General features: G+C 43.2%; 2 protein-coding genes across 4 annotated transcripts in view; one reads left to right on the top strand and one right to left on the bottom strand.

The window, feature by feature from the left end:
* Positions 1-21,358, bottom strand: part of LOC103039171 (phosphatidylcholine transfer protein) — a 133,320-nt gene that overhangs the window by 12,787 nt on the left and 99,175 nt on the right. The window lies entirely within an intron of this gene.
* On the top strand, positions 3,118-4,486 carry LOC125799434 (uncharacterized). The gene is made up of 2 exons (XM_049476112.1): positions 3,118-3,645; positions 3,758-4,486. The coding sequence occupies exons 1-2, from the start codon at positions 3,271-3,273 to the stop codon at positions 4,415-4,417; spliced, it is 1,035 nt and encodes a 344-aa protein (XP_049332069.1). The 5' UTR covers positions 3,118-3,270; the 3' UTR covers positions 4,418-4,486.

Genomic DNA, 21,358 nt, shown 5'->3' with positions numbered 1-21,358 from the left:
AGTGGGAGAGTGAGAGGTAGTGGGAGAGTGAGAGGAGGAAGAGTGAGTGGGGAGGACGTTTGAGAGGTATGGGGAGAGTGAGAGGTAGTGGAGGAGGGAGAGTGAGTGGGGAGGAAGTTTGAGAGGTATAGGGAGAGTGAGAGGTAGTGGAGGAGGGAGAGTGAGTGGGGAGGAAGTTTGAGAGGTATGGGGAGAGTGAGAGGTAGTGGAGGAGGGAGAGTGAGTGGGGAGGAAGTTTGAGAGGTATGGGGAGAGTGAGATGGGGAGGAGGAGTGAGAGGTAGTGGGAGAGTGAGATGAGGAGGAAGAGTGAGTGGGGAGGAAATTTGAGAGAGATGAGGAGGAAGTGGGAGAGGTAGTGGGAGAGTGAGAGGAGGAGGAAGAGTGAGGGGGAGAGTGGAGGAAAAGTGACAGAGGGATTACGAGTGAAAGGTAGCGGGAGACTAAGATGGGAAGGAAGAATTAGAATTAGGAACCTGAAAAATAAGAATTGAGCTTCTATATTAGGGAAAATCAGTTACTCAGCTATACAGAGCAGACAAAAGTGGTGGAGTTATCAATATACGCTAAACTTCTAAAATGTATTAGGATGTTAATGATACATTGTGATTAAAATAGAATATACCTAATGAGTATATTAACCCATATAAACTCCTATGTAATCGGTAGTGGAGAGTGAGCAACCAATCTGAAGCAGGTGGCATAAACTGGGCGGTGAGCAGCTGATCTGTGGTGGTTGATGTGGAAGACTGACTTCTGTCACTTATAAGAGAAAGTTTTTCTTCTGCTAAACTCGTCTAAATTTTGGAAACTACTAGGAAACCAGCATCAGGTGATCTGAATAATTATGATGGGTTATAATAAAATAAAATATATATTGCATATATTCATGAACGAGCCTATGTAGGGCTTTATACGTTAACAGGAGAATTTTATAGCCTATGCAGAATTTGACTGGAAGCCAGTGCAGTTCTGATAGGACTGGACTAATATGCTCAGATTTTCTAGTTTTAGGAATAGAGGTAATGAAGGCATGTACTAACTTTTCTGCATCATGCAGGGATAAGTAATTTCTTAACTGGGCATAGATAGTCAGGGATGGGTTAAGGTGGAGGCCACATTCCATGTGTGTGTCCAACAACAAGATTTCTGATGCAATCCAAACGTTCTTTATGTTATAAAGAATAAATAAGACTTCAGTTCCTCAGAATTCCTTTTCTAAAGCATGATTTCACCTGAAACTTACACACACCAGTCTGACCACAATACATAGCTTTTCCATAAACCTGCAGAGAGGCATAGAGAGACAGATACGCCAGTCTACATAAACTCATACATGACTATGACGATAATATAAACTACAAAACTACAATCCACACACATCTGCAGCCAGGGGAACATGGTTGATCAGAGACAGACAGAAACAAAAAGAGAAACCTTGACTCTTCTATAAACCTGAACATACACACACTCACACACACACACACACACATACATACACTCACATATACACACTTACACACACACACACACACACACACTTACACACACTCACACACACACATACATACACTCACATATACACACTTACACACACACACACACACACACACTTACACACACTCACACACACACATACATACACTCACATATACACACTTACGCACACACACACACACACTTACACACACTCACACACACACATACATACACTCACATATACACACTTACACACACACACACACACACAAATACATACACTCACATATACACACTTACACACACTCACACTCACATATAGACACACTCACACACACACACGCTCACACACACACACTCATACACACACACACACACACACACACTCTCTCATACACACTTACACACACTCACACACACACACAAATACATACACTCACATATACACACTTACACACACTCACACACACACACACAGATACATGCACTCACATATACACACTTACACACACTCACACACACACACACAGATACATGCACTCACATATACACACTTACACACACTCACACACACAGATACATGCACTCACATATACACACTTACACACACTCACACTCACATATAGACACACTCACATACACACACACGCTCACACACACACACACACACTCATACACACACACACTCATACACACACTCACACACACACACTCACACACACACTCAAATACACACTCACACACACACACAAATACACATACTCTCATGCCACAAAAAATTATAAGCCTATGTCCAATTCTTAAACACAATACCATACCCCCACCACTTGCACACACACACACACACAGTCATAAAATACAAACAATGATTCTTCCATAAACCCATACACAGAGAGACACGGTCCTTCCTCAGGACCCTCAAAGACGCAGACTCTCAGGCTTCACTTTCTATGAACAACCACACACACAGCTACGTAACTCTTTCTCTGTCCCCAGATCAGCTACTGCAGTTTGTCACCTGGAGACACCATGCAGCACCACCCTTTCCCCCCACAGAAACACTGACATCACTGACATATCAGTTTTACTTCAGCCAAAAGCCTGACCAGTGCCTTCAGCTGCCAGACTGCTCCACCACCCATTACCTGATGGAAAGCAGTGCGTTAGCTTGACGCAAAATAATTTGAGTTACAGTTTTTATTGATTGCTTTGACCTGTTTGAAGAAACTGGGAACCTCTCAGTCTTCATCATCACCATCTCAGCAGAGCAGAAGACACCTCTTGTAAATGTGTTAACCCATTCTCATTGGATTAACACAGTTTTCACACCCTTTTGCAAAACAGTTAACGCAGATGTCATTCAAGAAGTCCAAACTTCAGGAGTTTAACTTTGGTTACAGAACAGAAACCATAAGCTCCAAACTCTTAGACACTCCCTGATCATTATTACATCACTGAAAGCACCTGGTTGACACTTCTTCACAGAATATTTAAATTTGCAATCAGTCTGCAGGCCTGTGTTGTTCTTTGCAAGCATGGATCGAGGAGGTCTAATGCAGATGAGAGGAAGAGTGAGAGTAAGAGGTAGAGGGGTCATAGGAAGAGGAGTCCGTGTGCGAGGTAGAGGGATAGCTGGAAGGGCTCAAGTTACCGATGAAATTCGGGCAACTGTGATTGATCATGTTGTAAACCATGGCCTTTCATTGAGAGAAGCTGGACAGAGAGTCCAACCTGTTCTCAACAGAAACACTGTTGCATCCATTGTTAGAGTTTTTCAACAGGAGAACAGGTAATGTTGCTATACAGTATATACAGAAATACAGTATCTGCAGTGATATACATTACTTCGTGTAATTTTGTCCACATTTCATGTATTCTTTATAGAATCGAAAGACTACCAGTCGGTGGTGGTAGAGGGAGAATTTTTAATGCTGAACAGGAGGCAGCCGTTGTCAACATGGTTCTGGCAAATAATGCCATTAGGCTGCGTGAAATCAAGGCAGCAGTGATTGCTGATCAGGGAGTATTTAGGAACATCCATACTGTGAGTGAGGCCACAATTGACCGCGTCCTCCGAAGGAATCATATGGCCATGAAACAGCTCTATAGAGTTCCTTTTCAGAGGAACTCTGAAGCTGTGAAGGAGGCCAGATGCCAATATGTGGAGGTAAGGAAACACAACAGTACTATCCTCGTAATCCTTGTTATATCATGCAGTTACTGTAGAGTGAACTGGAGTCACTTTGACATAATTGTAATTTTGCCTTTGTATTATTTAGCGAATAATGGAGCTTGAAGCTGAGGGGGCACATCATATCTTCATTTATGTCGACGAAGCCGGCTTCAATCTTTGTAAAGTAAGGAGACGAGGAAGGAACCTCATTGGGAATAGGGCCACTATTACTGTTCCAGGGCAGAGGGGTGCCAATATAACTATGTGTGCTGCCATCTCCAATGATGGCGTCCTGTGCCATATTCCTACCATTGGCCCATACAACACTGAGCGTCTCATAGCATTCCTGAATGCCCTTTATGACATCCTGATCCCACCTCAGGAGCGAGGCCTGTTGAGGCCTGGCATGCCACGGTTCGTGATTATCTGGGACAATGTGGCGTTCCACCACTCTCGTATTGTGAATGAGTGGTTTGCAGTGCACTGTCGGATGATGGTACAATTTCTTCCTCCATACTCTCCATTTTTAAATCCCATAGAGGAATTCTTTAGTGCATGGAGATGGAAGGTATATAATCACCGACCCTATGAACAGATGCCCTTGCTCAATGCAATGACTGCTGCTGCCCAAGATATAGATGCAGAGGCATGTCAAGGATGGATCAGGCATGCTAGACGATTTTTCCCTCGGTGCATTGCACGAGAGAATATTGAATGCGATGTGGATGAGGCCTTGTGGCCCAGGCTTCAAGAAAGAGGAGACTAGAAGAGACAGAAGAGTATCACTTGTGGCTATCGCTTATACTCTTATAGTATAGACCTACTATAGTTTTTCGTTGTTTAATGTAAAATTCTGTGTTTTTTCATAATTTCTTACACAGTAATGGATTTTATTTTTATTTCCATGTATTTTCAGTTGGAATATTTCATTTGTCAGCCACAGTCTAAAAAAATTAAGCATTTAATTAATAAAATTTGCATCAAAGCATATCTGATTCTGGATGCATTTTTTTTGCTAGAGGGTAAATTTGACTACATACAGTCACATATAGACTACAATGACAAGCAATGGTCACTGATTCACACATGAGTGCTGTATTTTGTATTTTGTTGCCCAATGTGTAATGATTGATTGGAGGTGTTCATACACTTGTGTCAAATGTGAGTTGTTTGAAGGCTAAATTTGCTTTTGTTGCATATTTTAAAGGTTTTGACACTGGTTTGGCCTTTTGCAAACAAAATGTATAATTTTGAACACTGTGTCACTGTTTAGGTCTCAGTGTTAACTGTTTCGAAAAATGTGAATTTGAGTCGACGGCAGCGTCAAAACAACCAATAAAAACTGTAATTAGATCTAAAACTTATTATGCCTAAATTATAAGTTAATTTAATTCAGATATTTTTGATATACCAGTTGGTTTGTGTAATGATTCTACTTTGAAAATTCTGGTCAGTTGAATAAAACAGATTTAAAATTCAATTGAATATATACTAAAAACACAGAAAAGTAGATGAAAAAAATGGTACAGAGTGAACAGCATAAGCATACAGTGACCTACAAGTTAACCTAAAGGAAAGGAGAATCACTACACACTCATGGTAGCGAGTGGTAGAAGCCAAAGGACACACCCAGTTTGCAAATAGAATGTGCCAAAAGACAATAGAAAATCATTTAGATGATTCAACTCAAAGGTCTCTGTTTAATAAATATGTGGGCACAAATGTTCACCTACCTCAGAATAGTTGAGTAATGTTTGTAAATATCCAATTTTATGTGAAACAGACTTTTTATAGTATATATAACTGTGGTTTTGCAGTGTAGAGGAACCACCTTTGGTTCCATAAAGAATTGTGTTTGTGTTTGCATTCCAGAAACAATATTATAATCAGTTTAGCAATGCTCATATGAGGGTTCCAGGAAAATTTCCTGTAATGTTAAAGAAATAATGTTCCAGAAACATTCAGACAATGTGTGATGTTATTAGAACAATCTTGTCTAGTGAATGTGTCCAGAAACCTTTTCATGAATTATTAAAAAAACGTATTAGGAACAATCAGAAAACTTGACAGATTGAATTTGATAACCAAAAATCATGCAGGTTACGTAACTTTCCGCTAATGAAATATTTGTATCTGGGTTAATGGTTAATGCTCACACATCTCTATTTTAACAAGGTTCTTTATGGAACCAAATGTGGTTATTCTATCACTGATTCATAAGAATTTGTGTAAAAATGTTTTATTTTAAAATAAAAGTTAGTTACCAATTTTAGAACTGCTAACAAGTGTTACCAGTGCTTACGATCCTTATTCTAAACTCTAAATATAGCAACACACCTACCACATACAATTAACGAAATAGTTACTGAACAAATAAGCAATTCTTCGTCACTGTGCAAAACTTGGATCCACATCAACTAATTATTTAAAAAAAATAACACATGTACTCTGTTCCAGAGCAACCTGTAGCCAATCACAGTGTGACCACTGTCGAAATAATAAGAGTTAGACATTACAAAAACATCATTAGTTTCTGCAATTACTTTGTTTAAACTTTACATAAGAGTCAAATTGTATCGGGCGCCGAGTGGTCCAGCAGTCTAAAGCGCTGCCACTATGCGCAGGAGGTCGCAGGTTCGAACCCCCGCTCATGCAGCTTTGCCATTAACCTGCCATGCCTCCTCAGAGGGAGCACAATTGGCCCTGCTCCCTCCGGGTGGGTAGATGGCGCTCTCTCCCCACATCTCTCCTATGGTGATGTCTGCAGCATAGGGCATCTGTGAGCTGATGTACAGGAGCCGAGCGACTACGATTTCCTCAAAGCACGCTGGCTGCTCGGTAATGCTGCATTTCTTTTGAACACAACCACACATTCTTACTATTTCTCACCCTAATTGTGACTCAACTATTCCTCTCCCTTATCCTGACCCAGGTATTCCTCTCCCTTATCCTGATCCAACTATTCCTCTTCCTTTCCATTATCCTGACCCAACTAATTCTTTCCTTTACCTTCAAACAACTATTCCTCTCCCTTATCCTGACCCAACTATTCCTCTCCCTTATCCTGACCCATCTATTTCTCTCCCTTATCCTGACCCAACTATTCCTCTCCCATATTCTGACCCACCTATTCCTTTCCCTTACCTTCAAACAACTACTCCTCTCCCTTACCCTTATCCAACTAATCTTCTCCCTTATCCTGACCCATCTATTTCTCTCCCTTACTGTGACCCAATTATTCCTCTCCCTTATCCTCAAACAACTATTCCTCTCTTTTATCCTGACTCAATTATTCCTCTCCCTTATCCTGACCGAAATATTCCTCCCATTATCCTGATCCAATTTTTTCTCTCCCTTATCCTCAAACAACTATTCCTCTCCCTTATCCTGACCCAACTATCCCCCTCCCTTATCCTCAAGCAACTATTTCTCTCTCTTACCCTGACCCAACTATTCCTTTCCATTACCCTGACCCAAATATTCCTGTTCCTTATCCTGACGCAACAATTCCTCTCCCTTACACTGAGCCAACTACTCCTTTCCATTACCCTGACCCAACTATTCCTCTCCCTTATCCTGACCCAGCTGTTCCTGTCCCTTATCCTCCAACAACTATTCCTCTCCCTTACCCTGATCCAACTAATCTTCTCTCTTATCCTGACCCAAGTATTCCTTTCACTTATCCTGACCCAACAATTCCTTTCCCTTACCCTCAAACAACTATTCCTCTCCCTTGTCCTGACCCAACAATTCCTTTCCCTTACCCTCAAACAACTATTCCTCTCCCTTACCCTGATCCAACTAATCTTCTCTCTTATCCTCACCCAACAATTACTCTCCATAATCCTGACCCAACTGTTCCTATCCCTTATCCTCAAACAAGTATTCCTCTCCTTTATCCTGATAAGACCATTCCTCTCCCTTATCCTGATCCAACTATTCATCTCCCTTATCCTGACCAAACTATTCCTCTCCCTTATCCTGACAAAACTATTCCTCTCCCTTATCCTGACCAAACTATTCCTCTCCCTTATCCTGACCAAACTATTCCTCTCCCTTATCCTGACCCAACTATTCCACTCCCTTATCCTGATCCAACTATTCATCTCCCTTATCCTGATCCAACTATTCATCTCCCTTATCCTGACCAATCTATTCCTCTCTGTGATAAAGCGTTATCCCACAACTACAAAAAGTAGTATAAGACACTCTTTATGGGTAGTGTTGGGCGATTGGTCTGGAACACCAGATTAAAACAGCAGGAAAGCGAAGATTTCTCTTTAGTCCCGTCACCTTTTTATTGCCAGCCACCACGAAAAAAAATATTTACAGCGCGCAGATACGTACAAAAAAAAAATCAATAAAATTAACAAGAAAAACACAAAAGTAAACAACCTCTCAACAGAGGAATAAGACCCAGACTGCGAAGTCTAAAGTCTAGTATAAACCATGTACATCCCTTCAACCAGGTTTTGCTTACTTCAGCGTATCTAGGGAAGAAGACCCCTTACCTCCATTTTAAGAGGGTATATATACAGGTAGCCCCGCCCCAGAATATACCAATAACAATTACAGGTAAAACAAACAATTGAAATACTTTCAAAATCACCGAAAGCATTAAATACATAAACAGGAATGCCATACTTATTCAATAACAAGAATATTAACAATAATAATAATAATAATGCATAATTATATACATAACTATTACTATACATGTTCAGTTTCAGGTCTTTTCCTTCCCCTCCCCTTCTACAGAGGTTGGACTCACCCAGGTAAGTATAAGGCACAAGTTAATCCACTGGTACTCTTTTAGGACCCTGAAGGTAAGTATAAACAGTGGTATGCAGTAACAGGTAAGTATATATACAAATATGTATTTGTAATAGGTAGGGGTAACCTACATCATTACACACCCCCCTCCCCAAGCTCGACACCATCCCAGTGGCGAGACAAAAAATCAGCAGTCACATTCTGGGAGCCCTTAGTATACACTATACTAAAACGAAAAGGCTGCAGTGACAGATACCACCGCGCGATTCTAGCATTGGAGTCTTTCATCCGTCTGATCCATTGCAACGCCCTGTGATCAGTCTCTAAAACAAAGTCATTCTCAAGCAAATAGTACCTCAAAGAGTCAAGGGCCCATTTGATGGCAAGAGCCTCCTTCTCAATTGTAGAATAACGTACCTCTCTTGGGAACAGTTTCCTGCTTATATACAGGACAGGCCTTCGATCCTCGCCTTCACCCTGCAATAACACAGCGCCCAAGCCCAAGCCGGATGCATCAGTCTGAACAACAAAGGGCTTATCAAAGTCTGGGCTGGTTAAAACTGGTTCCGAACAGATGGCACGTTTAAGGTCCGCAAAAGCAAGTTCACAGCTCTCAGTCCACTTAACCCTTTGTGGCATGTCTTTTTTGGTTAAGTCCGTCAGTGGAGCTGCTCTGTCAGAAAAATGGGGGATGAATCTGCGATACCATCCCACAAGACCTAAAAAGGAGCGCACCCTCCTTTTTGTCGTAGGCTGTGGTGTCACCTTCACAGCCTCCACTTTGTCCACTTGAGGTCGTATCCGCCCTCCACCCAGGATGTAGCCCAGGTATGAGACCTCCTGTCGAGCAAGATGACACTTTGCAGGGTTAGCAGTGAGACCAGCTTCAGCAATCTTGTTGAAGACAATGCGCAGATGTTCCAGATGTTCTGTCCAGGACGAACTGTAAATGATGACATCGTCTATATAAGCTGCTGTAAAGTCTTCCGTGCCCTTGAGAACCTTGTCCATCATCCTCTGAAAGGTTGCTGCAGCGCCATGCAGACCAAAAGGCATCGTCAGGAAATGGTACAGCCCAGATGGTGTTCTGAATGCTGTCACCTTCCTGGATGACTGGCTGAGTGGCACCTGCCAGTATCCTTTACAAAGGTCAAGGGTAGATAAAAACTTGGCCTTACCCAACCGCTCTATTAGTTCATCTGCCCTTGGCATCGGGTAGGGGTCAAATGCCGACACAGCATTTAGCTTGGAGAAGTCAACACAGAACCTTAGCCCTCCATCCTTCTTTGGGACTAGGACGACCGGGCTGCACCATTCGCTGTCTGAAGGTTCGATGACCCCCATCCTCAGCATCTCCTCAACCTCCCGTTTCAGGTTAGGAACGAGTCGTGCTGGCACCCTGCAGGTGGTTTGACAAATCGGCTCGTCCTTGGTGAGTCTGATGTGGTGCTGGGTCACCGTGGTCCGTCCTGGTTCCACGGAGAAGAGCCCTATTGGAATCACCTGTAGTAACTCCTCCAGCTGCTGCGCATGCAGATGAGACACCACAGGAAGAACTGCTCCTGCACTCTCAGTGGGGAAGTACTGCTCCATCACTTCCTCTTCATCTTCCACCGCCCTTATCCACAGCTGGTCTGAGCATGTGGCCTCTGGTTCACGCCACAGCCTCAGCATGTTGATATGGAAGCGCATGAATTTCTTCTTCCGCTCAGGGGTGTGCAGTTCATATGTGGTCTCCCCAATGCGTTTGTGCACCACATATGGACCCTGCCACTTGGCTAAAAGTCCAGTGTCACTGGTGGGAAGGAGGACAAGCGCTTTCTGTCCAGGCCGTAGCACTCGTTCCCTTGCCGCCTTGTCGTACCAGTGTTTCTGCAGTTCTTGTGCTTTCTCCATGCTAGCACGAACACTCTCAGTCAGTTGGCTCAACTTGTCTCTCATCTTTAGAACATAGGTTAAAATGTTCAGCTTCTGCTCTCTGTTGTCTCCCTCCCAGGCTTCTTTCAGGACGTCCAGAGGGCCTCTCACCTGTCGTCCGTAAAGCAGCTCAAATGGAGAAAAGCCGGTGGAAGCTTGCGGGACCTCACGGTACCCAAACAGAACATAGGGTAGCCACGTGTCCCAGTCTGTTCCATTGCTGTTCGTGAGCTTTTTCAGAGCCTGTTTCAGGGTCTTGTTGAAGCGCTCAGTCAATCCATCAGTTTGAGGGTGCCATGCAGTGGTATGGATAGCTTTAATGCCTAACAGACTATACACTTCCTTTATCTGCTTTGAAGTAAAGTTCGTGCCCTGATCTGTCAAGACTTCTTTCGGGATGCCTACCCTGGAGATAAGCTGAACTAAAGCATTGACAATCTGGCGAGTTTTTACTTTTTTGAGAGGGAATGCCTCAGGATATTTTGTGGCATAGTCTAGGATGACTAAAATATAGCGGTTGCCATTTTTGGTTCTAGGTAACGGACCCACCACATCCATAGCTATACGAGAAAATGGAACGTCAATTATAGGCATGTTCACCATAGGTACCCTGTCTGACTTCTTTAGAGCTGATGTGAGCTGACATTCTGGGCAGTTGTTACAGAATTTAACCACGTCCGCGTACTGGCCTGGCCAGTAGAACCTGTACGCTATACGGCTAAACGTTTTTGCTTGGCCAAAATGACCTGCCCAGGGATCTGAATGACCCATTTTAAGGACCTCCCCTCTTAGACTTAATGGGAGTACCAGCTGCTCTCCCTGATCAGCGACTCTGTACAGTTTATTATCTTTTACAGCTAAGTGGCAGCCTTCCTCACGGTTGTCACCGTATGCTACACTTTTAGCAAAAAGCGGTTTAAGTGTTTCATCGTCACTCTGTAGCTGTTCAAAGTTAGCCGGCAGGCTAATGTCAATAGCAGGCTGCCCTAGCTTCTCACTCACTTTAGTGCCTTTGACTTTGTCCTGTCTTTTTTGCATTTTAGACTTTTTGTTTTTGGGTTTTGCAGCATAGGGTAGCTCATTTAGCAGACTAGCGGTCTCTTCAGCTGTGCGTTTAGCTTGCTGCCTGGTTACTACCATAACCTCAGCTGTGCCAGTTTGTTTTGTGTTTAGTAAATCAATCAAAATAGGAATATCTCTACCTAGTATAACAGAATATGGAGCATTCTGTACGACTCCCACATTAACCAGGTAAGTTTGTCCCTGAATTGAAAGGTGAATTTCGGTAGTAGGATAGACCTGTTCATCCCCATGAATACATCTAACCTTTAGTTTCCCTGTCAGATTATAGTCAAGATGTTCAAGACATGCATGGGTAACTAAAGTCTGGCTCGCCCCCGTATCTACTAAAGCCCTGTACTGCTTGCCTTGTATATTAACATGTACAGTAGTTTCATTACAGCTGTCAGTTGTAATGAGCGGATTGTCTTTCCTGGGTATATAGCAGAGTTGGTTAGAGCTAGTAGGCGGGTTTGGACATTCACTACTTTTATGCCCTACTTGGGTGCAGCTAAAACATCTGATTTTAGGTTTTTCAGTTGGAGCTTTAGTGCTACCACGCCACTGTGCATTAGATCTATGCTGACCCAAACCACTGCAATTATCACGCCTCTCAAACTTACTGGATTGTCTGTTGGAGAACGATCGTCCAAGGTGGAAGTCTCTCTCCGCTCGCCGTGCTGTGATGAAGGCTTCAGCCATCTCGACCGCCTGCTGGGGTGAAGCCGGGTTGCGTTCCATGATCCAGCTCCTCAGTTCTGGGTTAATCATGTCCAGGAACTGCTCGAGGACGACGGTTTGTCCGATCTGCTCCTTCGTTTTCCCAGTCGGACGCATCCACCTCTCATAGAGTCCAGAGAGCCGCGTGAAAAGTTCTTTCGGCGTTTCGTCTTTTAAAACACTGTCCTTGCGAAAACGCTGCCTGTATGTCTCCGGGTTAATCTCAAACTTCTTGAGAATAGCCTCCTTAACAGTTTCAAAGTCATTTATGTCAGCCATGTCCATAGCGACATACGCCGCCCTAGCTTTTCCCTCCAGCAAAGGGACAAGCTGGTAAGCCCAGTCTGCTCTCGGCCACCTAGCCGCTAGTGCTAGCCGCTCGAACATCACAAAGTAATGCTCTATATCGTCTGTGTCTTTAAGTTGCGGGAGCCTCGGCCACGCTACCGGCGCTGACCTCGTGTGCTCTCCCTCCGTCACACTCACCGACTCTGCTACTGCAACAGGTCTGTATATTCTTGTCCGCTCTGCCGCCGCAGTTGTTGTTGTTGTGGAGCGCTGCGCTTCCGGATCGTGCTGCTCGCCCCTCTGATATCCCACAACTACAAAAAGTAGTATAAGACACTCTTTATGGGTAGTGTTGGGCGATTGGTCTGGAACACCAGATTAAAACAGCAGGAAAGCGAAGATTTCTCTTTAGTCCCGTCACCTTTTTATTGCCAGCCACCACGAAAAAAAATATTTACAGCGCGCAGATACGTACAAAAAAAAAATCAATAAAATTAACAAGAAAAACACAAAAGTAAACAACCTCTCAACAGAGGAATAAGACCCAGACTGCGAAGTCTAAAGTCTAGTATAAACCATGTACATCCCTTCAACCAGGTTTTGCTTACTTCAGCGTATCTAGGGAAGAAGACCCCTTACCTCCATTTTAAGAGGGTATATATACAGGTAGCCCCGCCCCAGAATATACCAATAACAATTACAGGTAAAACAAACAATTGAAATACTTTCAAAATCACCGAAAGCATTAAATACATAAACAGGAATGCCATACTTATTCAATAACAAGAATATTAACAATAATAATAATAATAATGCATAATTATATACATAACTATTACTATACATGTTCAGTTTCAGGTCTTTTCCTTCCCCTCCCCTTCTACAGAGGTTGGACTCACCCAGGTAAGTATAAGGCACAAGTTAATCCACTGGTACTCTTTTAGGACCCTGAAGGTAAGTATAAACAGTGGTATGCAGTAACAGGTAAGTATATATACAAATATGTATTTGTAATAGGTAGGGGTAACCTACATCATTACACTCTCCCTTATCCTCCAAAAACTATTCCTCTCCCTTACCCTGATCCAACTAATCTTCTCTCTTATCCTGACCCAAGTATTCCTTTCACATCCTGACCAATCTATTCCTCTCCCTTATACTGACCAAACTATTCCTCTCCCTTATCCTGACCCAACTATTTCTCTCCCTTATCCTCCAACAACTATTCCTCTCCCTTACCCTGATCCAACTAATCTTCTCTCTTATCCTGACCCAAGTATTCCTTTCACTTATCCTGACCCGACTATTCCTTTCCCTTATCATGACCCAACTATTCCTCTCCCTTGTCCTGACCCAACAATTTCTTTCCCTTACCCTCAAACAACTATTCCTCTCCCTTATCCTGACCCAACAATTCCTTTCCCTTACACTCAAACAACTATTCCTCTCCCTTGTCCTGACCCAACAATTCCTTTCCCTTATCCTCAAACAACTATTCCTCTCCCTTACCCTGATCCAACCAATCTTCTCTCTTATCCTCACCCAACAATTACTCTCCATAATCCTGACCGAACTGTTCCTATCCCTTATCCTCAAACAACTATTCCTCTCCTTTATCCTGATCAGACCATTCCTCTCCCTTATCCTGATCCAACTATTCATCTCCCTTATCCTGACCAAACTATTCCTCTCCCTTATCCTGACCAAACTATTCCTCTCCCTTATCCTGACAAAACTATTCCTCTCCCTTATCCTGACCAAACTATTCCTCTCCCTTATCCTGACCCAACTATTCCTCTCCCTTATCCTGATCCAACTATTCATCTCCCTTATCCTGATCCAACTATTCATCTCCCTTATCCTGACCAAACTATTCCTCTCCCTTATCCTGACCAAACTATTCCTCTCCCTTATCCTGACCCAACTATTCCTCTCCCTTATCCTTACCCAACTATTTCTTTCCCTTATCCTCCAACAACTATTCCTCTCCCTTACCCTGATCCAACTAATCTTCTCACTTATCCTGACCCAAGTATTCCTTTCACTTATCCTGACCCGACTATTCCTTTCCCTTATCATGACCCAACTATTCCTCTCCCTTGTCCTGACCCAACAATTCCTTTCCCTTACCCTCAAACAACTATTCCTCTCCCTTATCCTGACCCAACAATTCCTTTCCCTTACCCTCAAACAACTATTCCTCTCCCTTGTCCTGACCCAACAATTCCTTTCCCTTATCCTCAAACAACTATTCCTTTCCCTTACCCTGATCCAACCAATCTTCTCTCTTATCCTCACCCAACAATTACTCTCCATAATCCTGACCCAACAATTCCTTTCCCTTACCCTCAAACAACTATTCCTCTCCCTTATCCTGACCCAACAATTCCTTTCCCTTACCCTCAAACAACTATTCCTCTCCTTTATCCTGATCAAACTATTCCTCTCTCTTATCCAGACCCAACTATTCCTCTCCCTTATCCTGATCCAACTATTCATCTCCCTTATCCTGATCCAACTATTCATCTCCCTTATCCTGACCAAACTATTCCTCTCCCTTATCCTGACCAAACTATTCCTCTCCCTCATCCTGACCCAACTATTCCTCTCCCTTATCCTGACCAAACTATTCGCCTCCCTTATCCTGACCCAAATATTCCTCTCCCTTATCCTTACCCAACTATTTCTCTCCCTTGTCCTGACCAAACTATTCCTCTCCCTTATTCTGAACAAACTATTCCTCTCCCTTATCCTGACCAAACTATTCCTCTCCCTTATCCTGACCAAACTATTCCTCTCCCTTATCCTGACCCAACTATTCCTCTCCCTTATCATGACCCAACTATTCCTCTCCCTTGTCCTGACCCAACAATTCATTTCCCTTACCCTCAAACAACTATTCCTCTCCCTTATCCTGACTAAACTATTTCTCTCCCTTATCCTGACCCAACTATTTCTCTCCCCTGTCCTGACCCAACTATTCCTCCCCTTATCCTGGCCCAAATATTCCTATCCCTTATCCTGATCAATTTTTTTCTCACCCTTATCCTTAAACAACTATTCCTTCCCTTATCCTGACCCAAATATTCCTCTCCCTTATCCTTAAACAACTATTCCTACCCTTATCCTGACCCAAATATTCCTCTCCCTTACCCTGATCCAACTAATCTTCTCTCTTATCCTGACCCAAGTATTCCTTTCACTTATCCTGACCCGACTATTCCTTTCCCTTATCATGACCCAACTATTCCTCTCCCTTCTCCTGACCCAACAATTCCTTTCCCTTATCCTTAAACAACTATTCCTACCCTTATCCTGACCCAAATATTCCTCTCCCTTATCCTTAAACAACTATTCCTACCCTTATCCTGACCCAAATATTCCTCTCCCTTACCCTGATCCAACTAATCTTCTCTCTTATCCTGACCCAAGTATTCCTTTCACTTATCCTGACCCGACTATTCCTTTCCCTTATCATGACCCAACTATTCCTCTCCCTTCTCCTGACCCAACAATTCCTTTCCCTTACCCTCAAACAACTATTCCTCTCCCTTATCCTGACCCAACAATTCCTTTCCCTTACCCTCAAACAACTATTCCTCTCCCTTGTCCTGACCCAACTATTCCTCTCCCTTATTCTGACCAAACTATTCCTACCCTTATCCTGACCCAAATATTCCTCTCCCTTATCCTGATCCAATTTTTTCTCTCTTTTCCTTAAACAACTATTTCTCTCCCTTACCCTCACCCAACTATTCCTTTCCATTACCCTGACACAACTATTCCTCTCCCTTACCTTGACCCAACCGTTCCTCATCCCTTATCCTGACTTACATATTTCTCTCCCTTGTCCTGACCCAACTGTTACTATCCCTTATTCTGACCCAACTGTTCCTCTCCCTTATCCTGATCCAACTATTCTTCTCTCTTATCCTGAACCAACAATTCCTCTCCCTAATCTTGACCCAACTATTCCTCTCCCTTATCCTCAAACAACTATTCCTCTCCTTTATCCTGATCAAACTATTCCGCTCTCTTATCCTGACCCAACTATTCCTCTCCCTTATCCTGATCCAACTATTCATCTCCCTTATCCTGATCCAACTATTCCTCTCCCTTATCCTGACAAAACTATTCCTCTCCCTTATCCTGACCCAACTATTCCTCTCCCTTATCATGACCCAACTATTCCTCTCCCTTGTCCTGACCCAACAATTCCTTTCCCTTACCCTCAAACAACAATTCCTCTCCCTAATCTTGACCCAACTATTCCTCTCCCTTATCCTCAAACAACTATTCCTCTCCTTTATCCTTACCCAACTATTTCTCTCCCTTGTCCTGACCAAACTATTCCTCTCCCTTATTCTGAACAAACTATTCCTCTCCCTTATCCTGACCAAACTATTCCTCTCCCTTATCCTGACCAAACTATTCCTCTCCCTTATCCTGACCCAACTATTCCTCTCCCTTGTCCTGACCCAACAATTCCTTTCCCTTACCCTCAAACAACTATTCCTCTCCCTTATCCTGACTAAACTATTTCTCTCTCTTATCCTGAACCAACAATTCCTCTCCCTAATCTTGACCCAACTATTCCTCTCCCTTATCCTCAAACAGCTATTCCTCTCCTTTATCCTGATCAAACTATTCCTCTCTCTTATCCTGACCCAACTATTCCTCTCCCTTATTCTGACCCAACTATTTCTTTCCCTTACCTTCAAACAACTATTCCTCTCCCTTACCCTGACCCAACTATTCCTCTCCCTTATCCTGACCAAACTATTCCTCTCCCTTATCCTGACCCAACTATTTCTCTCCCTTATCCTGACCCAACTATTCCTCTCCTTTATCCTGATCAAACTATTCCTCTCCCTTATCCTGATAGAACTGTTCCTCTCGCTTATCCTGACCCAACTATTCATTTCCATTATCCTGACCCAACTATTCCTCTCCCTTATTCTGACCCAACTATTTTTTTCCCTTACCCTCAAACAACTATTCCTTTCCCTTATCCTGATCAAACTATTCCTCTCCCTTATCCTGATAGAACTATTCCTCACCCTTATCCTGACCCAACTATTCATTTCCATTATCCTGACCCAACTATTCCTCTCCCTTATCCTGACCCAACTATTCCTTTCCCTTATTCTGGCCAATCTATTCCTCTCCCTTATCCTGACCCAACTATTCCTCTCCTTTATCCTCAAACAACTATTCCTCTCCCTTGTCCTGACCCAACTATTCCTCTCCCTTATTCTGACCAAACTATTCCTACCCTTATCCTGACCCAAATATTCCTCTCCCTTATCCTGATCCAATTTTTTCTCTCTCTTTTCCTCAAACAACTATTCCTCTCCCTTATCCTTAACCAACTATTTCTCTCCCTTACCCTCACCCAACTATTCCTTTCCATTACCCTGACACAACTATTCCTCTCCCTTACCTTGACCCAACCGTTCCTCATCCCTTATCCTGACTTACATATTTCTCTCCCTTGTCCTGACCCAACTGTTACTATCCCTTATTCTGAACAAACTATTCCTCTCCCTTATCCTGACCAAACTATTCCTCTCCCTTATCCTGACCAAACTATTCCTCTCCCTTATCCTGACCCAACTATTCCTCTCCCTTTTCATGACCCAACTATTCCTCTCCCTTGTCCTGACCCAACAATTCCTTTCCCTTACCCTCAAACAACTATTCCTCTCCCTTATCCTGACTAAACTATTTCTCTCCCTTATCCTGACCCAACTATTCCTCACCCTTACCTTGACCAAACTATTCCTCTCCCTTATCCGGACCCAACTATTTCTCTCCCCTGTCCTGACCCAACTATTCCTCCCCTTATCCTGGCCCAAATATTCCTATCCCGTATCCTGATCAATTTTTTTCTCACCCTTATACTTAAACAACTATTCCTTCCCTTATCATGACCCAAATATTCCTCTCCCTTATCCTGATCCAATTTTTTCTCTCTCTTTTCCTCAAACAACTATTCCTCTCCCTTATCCTTAAACAACTATTTCTCTCCCTTACCCTCACCCAACTATTCCTTTCCATTACCCTGACACAACTATTCCTCTCCCTTACCTTGACCCAACCGTTCCTCATCCCTTATCCTGACTTACATATTTCTCTCCCTTGTCCTGACCCAACTGTTACTATCCCTAATCTTGACCCAACTATTCCTCTCCCTTATCCTCAAACCACTATTCCTCTCCTTTATCCTGATCAAACTATTCCTCTCTCTTATCCTGACCCAACTATTCCTCTCCCTTATCCTGATCCAACTATTCATCTCCCTTATCCTGATCCAACTATTCATCTCCCTTATCCTGACCAAACTATTCCTCTCCCTTATCCTGACCAAACTATTCCTCTCCCTCATCCTGACCCAACTATTCCTCTCCCTTATCCTGACCAAACTATTCGCCTCCCTTATCCTGACCCAACTATTCCTCTCCCTTATCCTTACCCAACTATTTCTCTCCCTTGTCCTGACCAAACTATTCCTCTCCCTTATCCTGACCAAACTATTCCTCTCCCTTATCCTGACCAAACTATTCCTCTCCCTTATCCTGACCCAACTATTCCTCTCCCTTATCATGACCCAACTATTCCTCTCCCTTGTCCTGACCCAACAATTCCTTTCCCTTACCGTCAAACAACTATTCCTCTCCCTTATCCTGACTAAACTATTTCTCTCCCTTATCCTGACCCAACTATTCCTCACCCTTACCTTGACCAAACTATTCCTCTCCCTTATCCGGACCCAACTATTTCTCTCCCCTGTCCTGACCCAACTATTCCTCCCCTTATCCTGGCCCAAATATTCCTATCCCGTATCCTGATCAATTTTTTCTCACCCTTATCCTTAAACAACTATTCCTTCCCTTATCCTGACCCAACTATTCCTCTCCCTTATCCTGACCAAACTATTCGCCTCCCTTATCCTGACCCAACTATTCCTCTCCCTTATCCTTACCCAACTATTTCTCTCCCTTGTCCTGACCAAACTATTCCTCTCCCTTATCCTGACCAAACTATTCCTCTCCCTTATCCTGACCAAACTATTCCTCTCCCTTATCCTGACCCAACTATTCCTCTCCCTTATCATGACCCAACTATTCCTCTCCCTTGTCCTGACCCAACAATTCCTTTCCCTTACCCTCAAACAACTATTCCTCTCCCTTATCCTGACTAAACTATTTCTCTCCCTTATCCTGACCCAACTATTCCTCACCCTTACCTTGACCAAACTATTCCTCTCCCTTATCCGGACCCAACTATTTCTCTCCCCTGTCCTGACCCAACTATTCCTCCCCTTATCCTGGCCCAAATATTCCTATCCCGTATCCTGATCAATTTTTTCTCACCCTTATCCTTAAACAACTATTCCTTCCCTTATCCTGACCCAAATATTCCTCTCCCTTATCCTTAAACAACTATTCCTACCCTTATCCTGACCCAACTATTCCTCTCCCTTATCCTTAAACAACTATTTCTCTCCCTTACCCTCACCCAACTATTCCTTTCTATTACCCTGACACAACTATTCCTCTCTCTTACCTTGACCCAACCGTTCCTCATCCCTTATCCTGACTTACATATTTCTCTCCCTTGTCCTGACCCAACTGTTACTATCCCTCATTCTGACCCAACTGTTCCTCTCCCATATCCTGATCCAACTATTCTTCTCTCTTATCCTGAACCAACAATTCCTCTCCCTAATCTTGACCCAACTATTCTTCTCCCTTATCCTCAAACAGCTATTCCTCTCCTTTATCCTGATCAAACTATTCCTCTCCCTTACCCTGACCCAGCTATTCCTCTCCCTTATCCTGACCAAACTATTCCTCTCCCTTATCCTGACCCAACTATTTCTCTCCCTTATCCTGACCCAACTATTCCTCTCCTTTATCCTCATCAAACTATTCCTCTCCCTTATCCTGATAGAACTGTTCCTCTCGCTTATCCTGACCCAACTATTCATTTCCATTATCCTGACCCAACTATTCCTCTCCCTTATCCTGACCCAACTATTCCTTTCCCTTATTCTGACCAATCTATTCCTTTCCCTTATCCTGACCCAACTATTCCTCTCCCTTATCCTGACCCAACTATTTCTCTCTCTTGTCCTGACCTAGCTATTTCTCTCTCCTATGATGACCTAACTATTCCTCTCCTTTATCCTCAAACAACGATTCCTCTCCCTTGCCCTGACCCAATTATTCCTCTCCCTTATCCTCAAACAACTATTTCTCTTTTTTATTCTGATCCAGTTTTTTCTCTCCCTTATCCTGATCCAATTTTTCTCTCCCTTATCCTTAAACAACTATTTCTCTATCTTATTCTGACCCAACAATTCATCTGCCTTATTCTGACCCAACTGTTCCTTTCCCTTATTCTGATTCAACCATTCCTCATCCCTTATCCTGACTTACATATTCCTCTCCCTTATCCTGACCCAACTGTTGATACCCCTTTATTCTGACCCAACTGTTCGTATCCCTTATCCTCAAACAACTATTCCTCTCCCTTATCCTGACCCAACTATTCATCTCCCTTATTCTGACCCAACTGTTCCTTTCCCTTATTCTAACTCGACCATTCCTCATCCCTTATCCTGACTTACCTATTCCTCTCCCTTATCCTGACCCAACTGTTGATACCCCTTTATCCTGACCCAACTGTTCGTATCCCTTACCCTCAAGCAACTATTCCTCTCCCTTACCCTGACCCAATTATTCCTCTCCCTTATCTTGACCCAACTATTCCTCTCCCTTAACCTGTCCAAACTACTCCTTTCGCATAACCTGATCCAATTACTCCTCTCCCTTATCCTGACCCATCTATTTCTCACAACTATTCCTTTCCTTTATCGTGACCAATTATTCCTCTCCCTGACCCTGACTTAACTATTCCTCTCCCTTATCCTGACCCAACTATT

The sequence above is a fragment of the Astyanax mexicanus genome, chromosome 3, assembly GCF_023375975.1.
Source record: "Astyanax mexicanus isolate ESR-SI-001 chromosome 3, AstMex3_surface, whole genome shotgun sequence".
Classification (NCBI taxonomy): Eukaryota; Metazoa; Chordata; class Actinopteri; order Characiformes; family Acestrorhamphidae; genus Astyanax; species Astyanax mexicanus.
The sequence above is the reverse complement of the archived record's forward strand: the minus strand, read 5'-3'. Positions and strand labels throughout refer to the sequence as shown.

Coding starts and splice junctions, on each gene's coding strand:
- LOC125799434 (XM_049476112.1), top strand. CDS start 3,271: ATGTTGCTATACAGTATATACAGAAATACAGTATCTGCAGTGATATAC. Junction 3,646..3,757: donor CCAGATGCCAATATGTGGAG/GTAAGGAAACAC, acceptor TGTATTATTTAG/CGAATAATGGAGCTTGAAGC.